This window comes from Lissotriton helveticus, chromosome 3_1, assembly GCF_964261635.1.
Source record: "Lissotriton helveticus chromosome 3_1, aLisHel1.1, whole genome shotgun sequence".
NCBI classification, from domain to species: domain Eukaryota; kingdom Metazoa; phylum Chordata; class Amphibia; order Caudata; family Salamandridae; genus Lissotriton; species Lissotriton helveticus.
The window spans coordinates 1,136,489,132-1,136,507,424 of NC_136061.1; the positions used below are offsets into that span (position 1 = coordinate 1,136,489,132).

Consider the following 18,293-nt stretch of genomic DNA (forward strand, 5'->3'; position numbering starts at 1 on the left):
AATGGCTCCTTAAAATTCACACACAAGAATACAGGAGGCGAAGTTGGGCCAATTTGAGTCCACAGCCAGACAGCCGCTAGCTCGAATCTCAGTGAGCTGGCATCGGAGCTCTTCCGATCAACAGACACACCGCAGATAGGAAACAGTGCGCTGGAGAAACGAAACCGAAAGTGAAGTGAGGCTATGGTCTGATCCCCTCAAGCCGTTGTTAAATGAGAGAGAGCCTGATTTAATTGATTGCAGAATGGACAGAAATGCTGAAAGGTCCAACTGAGGCCATGACTCATTTTTTTTGGGCCAGACCTGGCATATCCTGAAGAAGAATAGGACCAATTAAAGGAAATGGCCAGTAACACTATCGGAGTCCTCAACTTGCATCGCTGCCCTGTGGTTTATTGCCAATTGCAATTGAATAGTAGCTACCTTATCCACAAAAAAGTGAGCTTGTTCTGTGCATTGGGAGTGGGACCGGAGAGGTGCAGACGACAAGTTACTAGGGTCAGACAATTCTTTGATCACATGAAAAAGTGTTGATAGCCATTTTATAATCTGTTTTAGCCTGCAGGATGTATTTCTTCCTCCAGAGTCTCTCGAGACCCTTGCAACATTTTTTCTCTAAATTAAGCTTATCCTTGAACCATGGGGCCTGCGGGTGTGATCTCACTGTGGCCTTAACTATCAATGGAAGAGCAGACTCCAAGGAGTTTCTGGTCCAATGGTCTATCAAAGGCTGATCTGCTTCGACCTTCTGCTTTAGGTCTGGTTTGGAACTTTAAAGCAGTAAATTCAAGGCAGGGGTGCCCAGTTTACACCACTTCCTGATCTTGGTAATAGGTTTGGAAGGACCTGCAGAATGATTGTTCTTATTACGTATATTAATTCGGAAGTAAGCTAGATCACCATGGTAGGCGGAAGGTACATTGTTCTAGATCATACGGAGGTGTAAGACTGTATCTATAGCTATTGACATTTTTTAGCAGGTGTAAGTTGTCAAACACTTTGTTGTGCCCTCTTTTATTGACTATTGTGAGGGTAACTGTAATAGTTTCCCCCGCCCTTTTTGTAAGAGTAAGTAGTCATTCTGGTTTTTGTTTCTCTAACTTCAGATCTCAGAAGTAGTCCATATGACAGTTGCCAGTTCTTTAAAGTGGTGTGGAAAGGGCAGGCATGAAGAACTACAATCACCAGACCAATTTGCCATTAACCCGTTTGACATTAGAATGACATGACTCGAAACCCTTATAAGCAAGACTTACCACAGAAGATAGCTGGCATCCCTAGGAGACAATGGGCACAAATTATTGTTAAAGATCTTTTCTGTTAAGGCCCATTTTTCATTAGTGACTGTGTGTAAACATACAGCAACATTTCAGTGACCTGCCAGGAGATCAGCATAGGGCAGGGAAGCATGCTTTTCAGATGCAGGCAGACTTTCTGTCCCAAGCAGCAGGAAATGAGAACAATTTATCCTTCTCATTTTGCATAAAAATAAGTGTGCTGTAGGCTATCCAAAGCATTCCTGTATCTGCTTAGCATGTGACTGGAAATTACATAGTAACAGAAGCACTTGGCAGGAATCTAGACATTACTGGTGAGTAAGGGTTTGGATCAGTCTATTCTTCACATATTCATAGAGTGGAACCTCACACACATATCATTGATATGTATGACTCACACTGAGAGCCACTAGCATGAATACCAGATTGTAAATCCGGTGCTGTGACATAGCATCAGTGGGAAATAAAAGTTGATTCCCCCAGTTGTCTCATAATAAAAAAATTCCGAGTCATGTTGACACTGCTCTCAAAGCTCTCTGCTCTGATAGTGAAGAGAGATAGCAAATTCATGATGAGATGGAAAGGACGGAATGTGGTTGTCAAAAGAGCACGTACTGTACAGGACACCTGTCATTTTTTTTACATTTGTTTAGGAAGGTGATGGTAACTTAAGAGGGTAGCGAGGCTGTTTGGCAGGACACTAGGCATGTTTTGTTTTAATATTTTAGTGCAGGGATGGTGTGGGGGTTGTGCGATGATAGCACATCACCAACTGTAACTCTGGTCAGGTGGCTGAGTCCGGTAAGGACATGTTGAGTTTGGCTCCCCCTTGACTCCTGTACCCTTGTTTAAAGCAGGGGCAAATTGTTTGATTGTGCAATACATACCATACCATTTTAAATGGGTAATAACAGGGATGTTTTTAACCTCTGGGTTCTGATTGACATAAAATGAAAGGAAATAACATTTATAAAGTGCAATTGAGACCTCAAAGGCATCCTGGCGCTAGCCCCCTAAAATTCCAAGGCACATCGGACATGAAAGACAACCAGATCTTCACTCTTGTTGTCCTACAACTGTGCATTCCCTTATCCTGCAGCCAATAGCAGGCACAACCGTGTTCCATTGTTTTGCACAACCAGATCTTCACTCTTGTTGTCCTACAACTGTGCATTCCCTTATCCTGCAGCCAATAGCAGGCACAACCGTGTTCCATTGTTTTGCACAACCAGATCTTCACTCTTGTTGTCCTACAACTGTGCATTCCCTTATCCTGCAGCCAATAGCAGGTACAACCGTGTTCCATTGTTTTGCACATTTTCTCTTTTGCACAAATCTAGTTGATCAGCATTTCAACAGATCTGTTTGCATCCAAATCTTCTCAGAAGATCAGGAACAGTATCTTCAGAATTAGACTCAGTTGCCAGTGTAGAACAGTGGACCTAACAACCATTATGAAAGGCAGGTTAATGCGACATTTGGAAGATGGAATACTTCTTCATCCATGGTCACTCTGTCCACTGCATTAGATAGATGTTGGTGCTACATCAACTCCCACTTCTCTACTCCTTTTCTAAAGGGAGTAGAAGGGGTCTCCAATGGCTGACAACATAGCTACATTCAAATTGTTAAGTTTGGTAGGATCCGGTCCAATTGTGTATACATAGGAAGGTTTTTCATTTTTCCATTGTTGTCATGTCCCTGTTGTCCCTAATCACAGACAGGCAGTGCTTGACTGCAAAACAATAAGCCCCTTCCAAGTGACTTTTGCTGTGCCACAAATTCACATGCATGTGTGAGGTTTCAACACACAGTAACCTTTTCCGGTACTTTCCAGTAATCCACCCTGTAACTGGTTTGGACCCAGGAGTGCGTCTTGTCCTCCCTGAGCGTGCTCTGCTGATGCACCATACTTTTGGCAGAGTCGTCCCACGTTGTACCCCAGGCACACTGTCTCTAACAGGCCTTTGAACCCACTGATGTCCTGCATCCCCTGGTCCACCAGCTCCGCAAACCAAGCCACCTGTCCAGGGCAGCTCTCAGCATGTCTACTGGAGTGGGGTGAAAGGGGGATGCACTCATGTCAGGTTTTCCCCCAGGTATTCACCAGGTCCAACATCTGTTCCTGCTCATCTGATAGACCACCCTGGAAACACAACCAGAATGCAAAGATAGCAGCTGCTGGTGGAGAAGTCTTTGCCCCACTAGCAGAAGAAATCCCACATCAAGCAGCTGGTTGCTGGCACAATCTCGCCATGCCCGAAACTAAGAGCATGCCATTCACCATTATTACTCTCCCAACTGCAATGGGTTCATTTAATTACCTCCAGGTTCTGACATGTGCATTCCATATGTGTGTGTATATATATATGTGTGTGTGTGTGTGTGTGTGTATATATATATATATATATATATATATATATATATATATATATATGTATATATAGTTCGATTTTGTTAATATATTTATTTGTTTGATTTTGTTTTCAGACCGCAAAAGTAGTTTGCTTTGATTTCATTTGTACATCTATTGACAACTTTCTAAAATTGTATTTTCTAGGTCAAAAGATGGCCTTCGAGCCATTATGAAAAGAGTGAATCACAAAGTGCCACATGTTGCTTTGCAAGCCCTAACAGTAAGTACCTGCTTTATGTCATAAGCCTATTTTGTGTTATGTTAAAATATTTCGCCTCTGCCACTCAATTTGTAAACTTGCAATATTTTTGTTTCAGCTCTTAGGTGCTTGCATGTCAAACTGCGGAAAGCTTTTCCATTTAGAAGTATGTTCACGAGATTTTGCAACTGAAGTTCGTAGCATTATTAATAAGGTAAGAGATGCAGAGTACTTAAATGTAACACTTTGAAGAATGGTTGTAAGCAGTTTGTTTTTTAATACTTTCCTATGCAGTTCTTATCTTAGTACATTGCTGAATAAGAATGCAGTTGTTGTGAATACCAGTTTTGTTTCTTTCATATCATTTTTAAGATGAATGTCATTTATTATCACCCTTCGCCCCCTTCTTTGATGTTGATTTCAAATAATGTGTTGCCTTAAATTACCTTTTGTGATAATACTTGTCTGATCCTGTTCTACATTACTCTGGTTCATAGACTCTGGAGACTCTACGACTTTTGTGAGAGCAAATTAAAGTTTACAGCACATGAGCTAGCACAGTGTCCAGAAAATATCCTTCAAGATTCATAAACAAATTTGTGGCTGCAGGGTGGCATAATAAAAAGCGTGATTTCAATGATGCATATATTTCAACACTGGACTCTCCATTCCTGCTCAACCTTTGAATATTTATAATTTTGTTCCAGGTTTGTTTGAACATTGTTTTGGCTACAACACTCCTCCAGATTGTGCTTACTTGGGTATCGTGCCTGAGACAGGACAAGTCCACCTGAAATTTTCAAACCTCATCACGACAACCTGTGCTGGATCTGCTCCTAGGAGAAAACTAATTTGATCCTTAGGACATAAATCCGTATCATGTAATTTAAAGATTCCCTTCATGAGATCACTACTTTAAAAGAAAACTTTGACCAATCCAACCCAACAAACTATAGTTCTAGATCAAATGGCTCACTCCTAGGTAAATTGTTAGAAAAGTGCGCCTTTTACCCAAGTTTGGTGAGAAAAATAACTTATTCCCGTACCTACAGTCTGTACTTGGACCAGGTGGGAGCACAGAGTCCATTCTCATACACATGTAAGATGACCCAAAACTCGCTGTGGAAAAAAAATTGCTTTTTCACTATAGCTTCTGGACATAATATCACCCTTCCACAGTGTCCACAACAGACATTATCACTTGGACAACAACATATTCGTCTACACAAGAGTACTCTATAGTGCACAGCTTTCCAAACTTTTCATGTTGGTGACACACTTTTTAGACATGCATCTGTTTGTGACACAGTAATTCAGTTTCACTAGCAAATAATGAAATGTATGGGGACGCAACATATCTCATGAAAACCTTTCATTAGTATTTTTTAAAATATATGATTTGTAAGAACACACATACATTGGGTTTACAGAAATTTGGCAAGCAAAGGGGTAGATACAGATAGGGATGCAATGAGTCTCAATGAAAGTAGGTGTAAAAGATTTACAACTATTGTGGTCGTTTTTTTGTTGTTGATTTTTTTTAAATGTTTCTTTTTTGGTCAGACCGGAGAGCTTATATTTGTTGCCAGACAGCTTTCTTCAAATTGTGCTTTTGAATGCTTACATTATTTGTATTAATTTATTTATTGTTCCACAACTGGCACCTGCCATGCATGTATGGTAATAAAAAATAAAAAAAAATAGTGCCCACATCATGCAATATATTGGCAAATGCATGGTGACTCGCATGCGTGCATACATCATTATGCTGGGTCATTGTGTCATAAAGAATATGTATGCAAACCCATTTCTTTGTGCCAATGCTAAGCCAATAAATAGGATGAATGGCGAGTCACTAACTTGATGGGGGTAGGAGTGTTGAACCCTGCTTTACATTTTATGACAAGACAGGAGGCTCTTGCTATGCTTTCGTGTTATAAGTTAAAACCGAAACAGCAAGAACCAAGCAAGGAAGCATAATAGCCGCTTGCATGTCTTTAATCAGTACACGATCTGGAAAATCTGGTGTTCCTTTTTTGGTCCTTTTACTCCCCATTAGCTGAATAGTAATCTTGCTCTTTGTATCGACATACAGTTCTTTTGGGATAGATGCAAAGTTTAGGATAAGTGTAATTTAAATTTGCAGACGGGTATTGCATCTATGGCTATGCAAATACTCCCATTTTAAGCAGGAGCCTGTCACTATTTACAGCCAAAAATGGCTTTATTTTTACCTTTCAGCTGTGTAGAATCTTGGAATTAGCACACGAAAATGGGACAGCCCTGGTAAATTACCCATAAGTTACCTACTGAATGTTGGTAAAGTAATACCAACATGTGTGAAAAGGGAGTTGATAGAGAAGTGGTGACGATAATGATTCTTGTTGTCTATTCAGCTAACCATGTTGCCAACGCTTCCCACTATCCCACAAATTATAGGAAGTCTGGCTGCTCAACATCTAGCCATGTGCCCGACAGCGTAAGGGGGGTTTACTGTTGCTAACAGTAGACCTATTTCTGCTACACCTACTTGAATCCAGCCGCCATGTCTCCACTTGTACCACTTGTTGTGTTAAAGAAAAGCCTACTTTTCTTTGAAGTACATTCGCCAATTCTCCATATTGGTAAACCTACAGTCAGCAGCACCACAGCAGTTTGGACTAAAAGGCCAGCAGTGTTCTAGTAACATGGGCACACACATGACCACCAACGAACACAGAAACATTACTGAGGCAGAAACATGCAAACAACAAAACTCATGTACCACTTGACTACTCCCTTACATGTTAGTCCCACATTTGGGCTGAGTTTTTTCCCACTCCACACAGCATGGACAATATTCACAAACTACCTCATCAGTCTCTTCGGCAGAGCGCTGGTCACTCACGTGCAGAGTGTGCTAGGCTGCAGCGCCCCTGTATCTCCACTGTTCAGGGCCGCCCCATGCACAGCACTGAACAAGCTGCAATTTTATAAAAGTCAGGCTGGCAGTTCGTCGCAGCTACGGTGCCCCACCGTGGTGTAGACATTAGGTACCGCACTTAGGGGGGGGCTCTTCCATAGCTCCCGCTCTGTGGCTCACTCCTGCAGCCCAGGCCATGGATCTCTACAGCAGGGCCAGCGCTTTTTCATGTGCCCTCTAACATGGATTCTAAGGGGGGGCTGCGCCAAGGTGTTGCTGATTTTTTTGGAAGCTTTCTAAAACCTCGTTGGCGACTTTATTGATAGTGTGCAATGCTTTTTTCAGTCCACGGCTCATTTCTTCAATAAACACAGCGCATTACAGGATGTCTTTAAAGTTTTAGGCGAAAGGCACTCTACTCCGTTTTCCCGAACGATCATGCCCACACCTCCATCAGGCGTGCAACGCCCCTTGGACTCAAAGGGCTCCAGCCCCTTCCGTGTGTGTGTCAGCCCGGGATGAGACAACATCCCGGGCACACACACAGCCGCACTCGAGCACTTCATAGGTCTTTTAAAGACCTTTTACTTGTTAATGAGGCATTGATGTCGCCTGCAGCTCCACTCTGCCTTTTGCTTCAAGAGTCAGCCCCCCACCCCCGCTCACGAAATTTGACTCTAGTTTAGCCTCTGACCTCCATACACCATGAGGCGCAGTACCGTACTGCATGATTAGTCTCGTCGTCGTAATTTTAAATAATACAAAAGAATGGACACAAGCGCGACACACCCACACAGGGCAAGCAACACAGTGGAGTGTTGAGACATAGTTTGGAAAGCTCTGCTATAGTGGATTACTTTCAAGCTCAAAGCCAGACAAAGGCTGGTGTTCTTTCGGTCCCTCACTACCTGCACTGCAGTGTCCCATATCTCTCCTCTTCAGCCTTTTCTTAATCCTGTTACCCTGACCAGATCAAACCCTTCAACTTCATGTACTACAATGAAGTGGGTGATTGTGAAATCATCCTAAAAAGTAACAATCCAGACTGCCTGCACTCATCCTAAAAAGTAACAATCCAGACTGCCTGCACTCATCAAGACTCGATGACTGTATCCGTGCCTTTAGTTATTTGGAGTATGATAAACTACATAAAGTCAATACCGTGAAAAACTAACCCATGACCTGCAGATAGTGGCAGGCATATTGACCTACAAGTATAAGGCCTAGGGAACTTGATGCCCTGCCAGCACCTTCAAAAGAAGTGAAGAATCTCAGGTTGGCCTTGGACTCAAACCCTTGGCTGATCCCACATGTCATTGAAGTTACAGGTAACATGGTATATCCACTGAAGGCATCAGTACACTTATTACCATACCATGGGCACCAAAAAAAGCTACAAACTCTACTCTGGAACTGAGGAATGTATGCTTACTGCAAACCATACTTCAGATAACCCAAAAAACTTCTTTTATTCTCAGAAATAAGGCAACACGTTCATGAAACAGTCATGTGGCTTGCTTTGATAGTTTTCATTCCTCCAGCCTTACTTCCTTTCTCCAGGACTAGAACCTCACATTAATACTTTCTGAAGTAACTGACACCTGTCATAGAGGCACAGCCCCTCACATTCTAGGATTAACCTCCCTCCTGTAAAGCAGCCATGAAGGTAATGGAAAGTGGCAGAGAAATCATGCTTAATAAGCAAGAGTACAAGTAGGAGAGAAAACTTTGCAATCAATTTGAGATGAACAGACAAAAAAGTTAATGTCATGCTTAAAAGCTAAATTAATGTATAAATTAATTAATTAATAGAGGCCACGCGGATTTCGCGCCCTTTCCATCTGCTCTCGGTGGATATGCTATCGGAGGCCCTCATTACCTTTCCTTGTCCTTTTTTGGGCAATTTGGAAGAGAACCTTGCTCTCTTTCAAAAATGGCTTATCGCCAGATTTGAGACCTTAATCCCCGAAAAGAAGCCTAAATCAGGTGAGCGAAGAGCGTCGGCCCCGTGGTTCACTCCCCAGTTGAGGATGCAAAGGCAGGATTGTAAAAGGGCTGAGAGAGTCTGGAGGCGGGCCTATGATCCGACTGAAAAATTGAAATTTCGAGCAGTAATTAAAGCCTATCATCAGTCAATCTGGGATGAAAAAAAGGCCTATTTTTAACGTCGTATTGATGAGGCTGAAAATGTCTGTAAAGAAATTTTTAAAGTGGTTCAGGATTTTACTTCTCCTGCCATTTGTACTCCTAGTCACACTCACGCTGATTCATGGATAAACAACTAGCCTCCTTCTTTGTTAGTAAGATTACAACTATTCAAGCCTCTCTTTCTTATTCTTGCCCACGACTGGATCCGAGTCATTTATCTTCATCATCTCTTGTGGAGGGTCAAGGCCCTTTTCTCTCTGAATTTCCTCATATGGGTCCTAATACATCTCTGGATCTTCTGTCAGGTTTGAAATCTGGCTCCCCTCTAGACCCATGCCCGGCCAAACATTTGGGGAAAGTGGCGCCTGCCTTAAATGCCTTGTTAAACCCTCTCTTGAACTCCTCCTTGTCTACAGGTGTGGTGCCACAGGCATGGAAGCGCGCCATGATCCTACCACTGCTCAAGAAATCTACCTTGGACCCCCTCATCCATGCCAACTACAGGCCAATCTCCCTTCTCCCTGCTCTGGCGAAAGTGACCGAGAGATACGTGCACAGGACAATTTCCAGTTTCATCGAAGGAAACAACCTGTTGCACGCTTCGCAATCCGGTTTCCGTGCTAATTTTAGCACGGAGACGGCTTTACTCGAGGTCACTGATGCCATCAGGGAAGTGCTCGATTCTGGGGGAAAGGCCATGTTAGTTATGCTTGATTTGTCGGCGGCCTTCGACACCGTTCCTCACGATGGCCTCCTTGTAAGACTCTGGGAATGTGGCCTTCGTGGAACTGGTTCAAATCCTTTCTGGCCGACCGCCGGCAAACGATCTGGGCGCCCCCTTTCTCCGCTGACATGGCTCCGCTAGAGGTGGGAGTCCCTCAGGGCTCCATTCTCAGCCCCATGCTTTTTAACATCTTTATGGCCACTCTGGCGGCAGTCGCGGAGGCGTTTGGCGCCCAGATCATATCATACGCCGATGACACCCAGCTCCTATTCACATGTGATGGGGGCGGGTTGTTTGATGGCACACAGATTAGGGATTGTCTTGGTGCGGTCTTTGAGTAGTTTAGGTGCCATGGCTTAAAGTGCAACTCCGATAAGTCGGAGCTGCTCTTTTTTGGCTGCGCTCCCGAATCTAATTGGAAATCCTGGTGGCCACAAGATATGTTTCCCCCTGACAATGTGTCTTTCAAGGCCAAAAACTTGGGAGTGATAGTGGACAGTGAACTGTCCTTTGGGCCTCACATCTCGTGCCTCTCAGGGAAATGCTTTGGCATTTTGCGGATGTTGAGGCAATTTCTTCCCTTAGTATCACTCAATCATAGGAAAATAAATGTTCAGGCCTTGATTGGTTCTCGACTGGACTACGCAAACGTACTTTTTTTGGGTCTACCGAAATATCTTTTAACCCGTTTGCAAGTAGTTCAGAACTCGGCAGCTCGAGCCATCTATGGACTCCCGAGAAGAGCAGGTGCCACTGTTTTATTGAACGCCCTACACTGGTTACCTATCTCAAAGAGAATTCTTTTCAAAAGCCTGACTGTGGCCTTTAAAGCTCTACACGGCACTGGCCCCAAGTACATTGGAAAACGTCTTTCCCGGTATCTACCTAGCAGGACCCTGAGCTCATCCTGCCTGTCCATGATGACAGTTCCTGCAATTAGGCGTACAAGAATGGGAGGTCGGTCGTTTCGCTACCTAGCACCAAAGGCTTGGAACGATCTACCATTATCCCTGAGACAGGCTCCCAGTCTTCTTGCTTTTAGGAAAGACCTGAAAACGTGGCTCTATACTAAATAGTTCTCCTTTCCTTTTTCTGTTTGCATTTTGCTGTTGTGTGGTTGTTTTTACCTGCCGATATTCTTCGCCAAAGCGCCGGGATGCTCCACGGAGTAGCCGTGCGCTATAGAAGAAATAAATTAACATAAATTAACATAACAATGTTTCAAATACCAGAAACCAGTATGTAAGTGCATTTCTGTTGCATTTATTTTCTTTCTGCTCAGTGAAGTCTGTATTTAATAGCCAATCCCTCGTGCTCAGACCACTAACCATACCTTCTTTCCTTCTATTGGATCCTGTCGCCCTTATTGATTTTGACCCCACCAACTCTGCCAATGCTTATCCAGACATTCACCCTTATCTTCTTTCCCCCATCCGTTCTCTTGTACTGTATCCACTCTATCTACTTCTGCTTTCACCCCCACCCCCTTCCCTGGAATGACAGAATTAACCACGTCACCTGCTCTCAAGAGTCTTAATTGGCTTCCCATTGAAGGAGAATGCATCTTCAAGACCGCTTGTATCACCCAAAGAGCCCTTCACACTGCAAACCAAAAATATCTGGAAACCAAACTATTGAGAACTGGAAGAAGTCAAGCCCTGAGACGCTCAAACTTTGTTCTTATCCAGTATTGGGGTATCTTTCATAGATTCACATGCTTAGAATCATCCCTGCCGACGAGGTGGGAGTCTCGCGGCACCATAAAAACATATACACTATAGTCATAATACCATTATACCATAGGCTACAGTGTATAGCAAAGTCACTACAATAGCCTATCTCAGTCTTTTTGTAAAAAGAACCAAACTTGGAAATCAGCCAATCAGGCAGTAGCATCCCCTAGAACCTTCCCCACAGAGAGGCAAACCCTCAGATTTTCTACCGCACCTCGTGTGTTAGGGAGTCTCCCTGAGCTCTGCTCAGTTTTTTCCTTTTACCTTTCTTTCTGAGGAAACAATATGTCTGATTCTAAGAAGAGCTTATTTTTGGCCTGTTCTTCCTGTGGGAAGAAAAGACTTCACTTTGAGGACCCACATAACGAGTGTATTTATTGCCTCTACCCAGCACACAAAGTCAAAGACTGCAGGATCTGCAGAACCTTTCCTGCAAAGACTTTGAAAGATCGTGAAGGACGCTTGCTGGTTTGGTTGGAGAAGTTGAAATCATCTGAAGGGATTTCTGAAGGTGAAGGAAGTGCTACGTCTCCAGTGTCCACCCCCATCTCCAAGAAAAGAGATAGATCTGGAGATCCTCCTGAGAAAATGAGTAAGACCTTGAAAACTTCATCTTCTGAAGCAGGTCACTCCTCCTCAAAAAAAGAGAAATTCTCTTCTGAGGAAAAATCTAGAGATAAGGTGAAGGTTTCTCAGAAAACTACCTCAAAATCTCTTCAGGACCCTCCGTCGACAGCTAGATCATCTTCGTCGACGAGGAAATCACCACAAAAGGTTAGAGGCTCTTCAGCATTGAAGAAAATTGCACAGTCGACGAAGTCTTCATTCACGGCGCCGTCGACGAGAGTCCCTACGCCGTCAATAATTCACATCTCGTCAACGCCTGCTTCGTCGTCGAGGATCCCGGCGACGAAGCTTCCACCGTCGTCGACTAGCGTCCCATTGACGTCGAGCCCACCGTCGACGACGATACTGTTGACGAGCCAACCGTCGATAATCCTTATTCCCTCGTTGGCGAGTCCACCGTCGACGACGACTTCAACCATGACGTCTACGACCACATCGTCGACGATGTCTTTTCCGTCAACGACAACCATGATAACAACGTCGACGATGCCAACTGTTGCAGCGATTTCAGCGGAATATGAGTCACCTTCAACATATATTTCTGCTACTCTAAGGAGTAAAAAACCCCTCACCTTTGCAATTTACGCCTATTCTGAGTTCTAAATTGTCGTCTAACAGACAATTTTATCATGATGTGTCCCACATTTCACCTTTGCCTCCCAACCAATGGTTCAAATGCCAGCAGGATTGCTACAAGGCCTTACAGCAATGCTTAAGGACTATAACAGTCGTTTTCCTCCACCTCCTCCTCCACAACAAGTTCCTACTCCTGTAGAGATGCAAACTGTGACACCTGCAACACCAGTTTCTCAGCCCCAGGTGACGATACCTTCACAGCCGTTGCAAGACGATGTCGATAAAACGGTAGCAGAGGATGGAGAAATTCCTAATTCGGCCACTACCGAAGATGAATGGGACGAAAATCTGATCCCAGATCCAGCTTCACAGATTCCACCGGCTGCAGATTGTCCTCTTGAGGACATAGGAGGGTTTCACGCCATTATGGAGAGAGCATCTACAAGATTTCACCTGACTATGCTAGTGCAAAAGACTGAGTGTTTTTTGTATGATTTTAAAGACTTAAACAGAAAGACCACACATTCTATTCCCATAATTGATTACATATGGGAAGAGGGAGTAAAGATCATGAAAACTCCATTCTCTATTCCTGCAATTCTGCCTCGGATTGACAAAGTACAAGGCGCCGAATGATGCTCCTGCCTGTCTTACAGGTCACCCTAAAGCAGACTCTGTAATTTCTCAGGCAGCGCAAAGAAAATCTCGGAATCCTTCCATTCCTATAACCGCTCCCCCTGACAAGGATGGGAGGTGCCTGGATAACATAGGAACACGTTTTACAACCATGGCAGGCGTTACGGTCCGAGCTACACGTTGTTTGGCCATTTTGAGTAGATATGACCGACAATTGTGGTCAGATATGTCGCCATATATGGAATATTTGCCTGAGGACAAAAGGATGAAGGCAAGGAAGATCTTTATGGAAGGAGAAAGATCGGCTTCTGAAATCATAGATATTTCAATGGATATAGCGTCTCTTGGCTTTCGTCAACTCGTCGGAGCAGCTACGTTAAGGCGTCAGGGCTTGCTTAAATCCATGAATTTTCGCCCTAAAATCCAAACTAAGATCCTTGATATGCCTTTTGATGGCGACCTCTTGTTTGGAAAACATATAGATGACGCTCTACAAGATATAAAAAAGGACACAGATACTGCCAGATCGTAGGGTTCTTTGCAGTATCGTAAAACGCCCTTTCGTGGAGCAAGGGGCAGGGGATCCTACTCCTTTCGTGGGGGTTACCAAAAGTATCAGCAACAAGGTAACCAGGGTTGTTATGGATACAATTATCAACAACAACAACAAAACTACAGGAATCCTCCGGCAGCCGCCTATAGGCAACAAGGTAAGAGACGTCAATCTCAGGGCAGAGATTCTGCCAGAAGGCCGTGACAATCCTGTTGCGCCTGCACCAGACTCGCCACTACAATTCAAAATCCCAAAAATTTCACAGCATTTCGACAATTGGAAGAAAATAACCAAGGACAAATGGGTATTAGATATCATAAAATTTGGACACGCCCTGGAGTTCACCAAATACCCCCCCCCCCTCATCCACCTCTAAAGAAAAATCCACCACATCTTTCTCTTCTCAGGAAAGAGGTGAACGCTATGCTTTCAAAAGGGGAGATAGAGAGAGTTCCTCATTCTCAAATAGGAAAGGGATTCTATTCTCGCTTTTTCCTGATAAAGAAAAAGTCAGGAGATTGGAGGCCAATCTTAGATTTGCGGATGCTGAACAAGTACCTTCAGAAGAAATCCTTTCGCATGGTAACACTCCAGGGGATTCTTCAGCTTCTAGATCATGCGGATTTCATGACAACCCTGGATCTCCAAGATGCGTATTTTCATATCCCAATTCATCCCAAGCATCGAAGATTTCTAAGATTCACTGTGGCAGGTGCGCACTTCCAATTCAGAGTAAATCCCTTTGGCCTAAGTTCGACTCCACAAGTGTTTACCAAATTCTTAGCTCCGGTAGCAACGCATCTAAGGCTGCAAGGGGTCCAACTATTCCCATACCTGGACGACTGGCTAATAAAGGCTCCATCCTTTCATCAGGCTTCTCTTGCAACAACAAAATGCCTACAGGTGTTTCACTCGCTGGGCCTCTCACTAAATACCCAGAAGTCAAGCCTTTATCCGTCTCAAGTAATACAATTTCTGGGAGCAAAATTGGGCACTATTCAAGACTAGGCATTCTTGTCCGCAGACAGGATGTCCCACCTTCTCTCTCTGGCATCAGAGTTTGCTTCAGTGAGAATGATCAAATCTTTTCTGGGGATCTTATCGTCAGCAATCCTGCTAGTGCCTCAGGCGAGGCTAAAAATGAGACCACTCCAAGAGCAGCTGGACAACCAGTGCCTCCAGATCACGGGTTCTTTCGATGACATAGTGCAAGTGACCCCAGTTATGAAAAACGCTTTCTTGGTGGGGGAGTTCCAAGAATGTCTCCGTAGGGCTCACTTTTCAACCACCAATTCCGGATTTTATCATCACCACAGATGCTTCCCTGGAAGGTTGGGGGGCCCATCTTGAAGACCTCAGCATAAGAGGAAAGTGGTCTTCAGCAATGGCTAAAATGCACATCAATTTTCTGGAACTTCGGGCAATTTCACTGGCCCTGCAATCTTTTCTTGCTCGACTGTCGTGACCGTCGAAGCTCCCACTGAAGCGGTTGCTCCCCACGCTCCCTGACTCCTGAATCCACAGCGCCACACTCCTTCCTGCAGCCTGGTATCGTTGCGCTCAGTGCTAAATAGTAGCTGAGCCTGTTTTGCATTATTTGACTCCCGTAGTGCCTAGCATCGTAGCGCTTGCTATTACTTCTCTACTGAATTGCTGATTTGCTGGATATTGGTGTAGTGCAGTATCGTACTTTGCTCAATAGCGTGTATTATTTATTTGAAACTGCCCGCACTGCCTGCATTTGTGCCTGACTGTGCTCAGATCATAGCGCTATCCCGAGCCCCTCTTTCGCTTTCCATTTCGTTCTGCCATCTTGTTGTTGTGATCCCTGGCCAGTGTCTCCTCCCCGCTCCCGCCTCCCAACTGACCCTCCCTCCCACTGACTCTAAAGGCCGACCCCTCCAAGACCAGCTCTGTGACCGTCGAAGCTCCCACTGAAGCGGTTGCTCCCCACGCTCCCTGACTCCTGAATCCACAGCGCCACACTCCTTCCTGCAGCCTGGTATCGTTGCGCTCAGTGCTAAATAGTAGCTGAGCCTGTTTTGCATTATTTGACTCCCGTAGCGCCTAGCATCGTAGCGCTTGCTATTACTTCTCTACTGAATTGCTGATTTGCTGGATATTGGTGTAGTGCAGTATCGAACTGTGCTCAATAGCGTGTATTATTTATTTGAAACTGCCCGCACTGCCTGCATTTGTGCCTGACTGTGCTCAGATCATAGCGCTATCCCGTGCCCCTCTTTCGCTTTCCATTTCGTTCTGCCATCTTGTTGTTGTGATCCCTGGCCAGTGTCTCCTCCCCGCTCCCGCCTCCCAGCTAACCCTCCCTCGCCCCTCCCCCTCCACCATCCACATATGACAGATGCTTCTGCGCGCAGCGTTCACGCGCAGCGGTCGCGCCCCATGCGCGCCGAAGGTGCGCCAAAGGTAAGCCCGTCTACGCCCGTCCGCGCCTGGACCGCGCCCAGCGCCAGACCCCCTGGCCCCCACAAACCGCACTCCTCCCGCATTACGTATGATGCCGCCACCCTCTTAGCCCTTAACCCCGGACGCACTCCTCGATGCTACGAAGCTGCCCCAGGACGCACCCACGGTCCCTTCGCCTGCCACTCCTGCAAATTCACCTGCATCAATACCCACATCAAATCCACGAACTCCAAACACAGTTCCGACTCTAACCACTTGAAATGCATCCTACTAAACACCCGCTCGATCCACAAACACGCCACAGAACTCTGGGACCTACTCGACACTGCGTCACCGGACATCGCCTTCCTCACAGAAACATGGATGAAAGCATCAGCACCCGATATCGCCATAGCCATCCCAAGATCATCCGAAAAGACCGTTCCAACCAAACAGGAGGCGGCATCGCCATCGTCCATAAGAACACCATCAGAATCACGACCAGCTCCGACGATGACCTTGCAACCGCCGAACACCTCCACTTCCAGATCCACACCGACCCCAGGACCACACTTAGAGGCACCCTCATCTACAGACCACCAGGAACCCGTAAACAATTCAGCGAAGACATCACCGACTTCATCAGCCCACATCCCCTCCCCTCCGAGAACTACATTCTACTGGGAGACTTCAACTTCCACTTAGAAAAGAAAAACGACTGCAACACCACCACCCTTCTTGACAACCTGGCAACTCTCGGACTCAAACAACTTGTTGACACCCCCCCCCCCCACTTAGCTGGACACACGCTCGACCCTATCTTCACCTCCAGCAAACACATCTTCTTCAATCATACCACAGCTCTCCACTGGACGGACCACAGCTGCGTTCACTTCAGCTACAAAACCACCACGACTCACAACCCCCCCACAACCTGCTACTCGAAGAAACTGGAACAAAATCACCACCGACCAACTCCTCACATCACTCAACCAAAACCCTTCAGCCCTCTCACCGGACCCAAACGAATCTGCCACCAAACTCCAACAATGGATCACCCACAGCGCTGACGAATTAGCACCCTTGAAAAACCACCAGATCAAACAAGGTAGCAAAAAGGCCCCCTGTTTCAACGATGACCTTAAGATTTTCAAGAAACTATGCCGTACTCTCGAAAAAACATGGAGAAAAAAACCCAACCACTGAAAACCTGACCACCTTCAAGGCAGCCACCCGCAAACACCACCAATTGATCCGATCCACCAAGAAATCAGCACTCAAGGATCGACTCGACAACAACGCCCACAACAGCAAGGAACTATTCAACATCGTCAAAGAATTTACCAACCCCACCCTCTAACGACATTACTCCCTCCCAAGACCTCTGCGACTCTTTATCCTCGTTCTTCTACAACAAAATCGCCGACATAAATAACAGCTTTAAGAACATTTCAAAAGAACAGCCCACCCCTCCCACTTCCAAACCCAAACCGATCTCTAACAACCTTAGTGCCTGGAACCCAATCACCACTGAAGACACCATCCGCCTGATGAACTCCATCCATTCAGGTTCGCCAACCGACCCCTGTCCCCACCACATCTTCAACAAAGCAGACTCCATCATCGCACCCCATCTCCGTGATGTCATCAACTGCTCCTTCAACTCCGCTACCTTCCCAGAAAGCTGGAAACACGCCGAACTCAGTGCCCTCCTGAAGAAACCCACAGCTGACCCCTCTGAACTTAAGAACTACCGCCCCATCTCCCTCCTCCCATTCCCTGCCAAAGTCATTGAGAAAGCCGTTAATAGCCAGCTCGCCACCTTCCTTGAATCCAACAACTCCCTCGACCCCTCACAATCCGGCTTTCGAGCCAAACACAGCACCAAAACCGCCCTCATTGCAGCGACAGATGACATCCGAACGCTTCTGGACAACGGAGAAACAGTTGCCCTCATCCTACTTGACCTCTCCGCCGCCTTCGACACAGTCTGTCATAGCACCCTCATACAACGCCTCAGCAACGTCGGAATACAAGGAAAAGCCTTGGACTGGATCATCTCGTTCCTCGCCGGGAGAACCCAGGGAGTCCGACTC

The 18,293-nt window shown here is 45.4% G+C and overlaps 1 protein-coding gene across 3 annotated transcripts in view; it reads left to right on the forward strand.

The window, feature by feature from the left end:
* The window catches only part of STAM2 (signal transducing adaptor molecule 2), a 489,661-nt gene that overhangs the window by 98,909 nt on the left and 372,459 nt on the right, over positions 1-18,293 (forward strand). For all 3 annotated transcript variants that reach the window (XM_078681742.1, XM_078681743.1, XM_078681744.1), the window contains exons 3-4: positions 3,838-3,913; positions 4,011-4,106. In XM_078681742.1, coding sequence (XP_078537868.1) covers positions 3,838-3,913; positions 4,011-4,106 — 172 coding nt within the window. The remainder of the gene's footprint in view (positions 1-3,837; positions 3,914-4,010; positions 4,107-18,293) is intronic.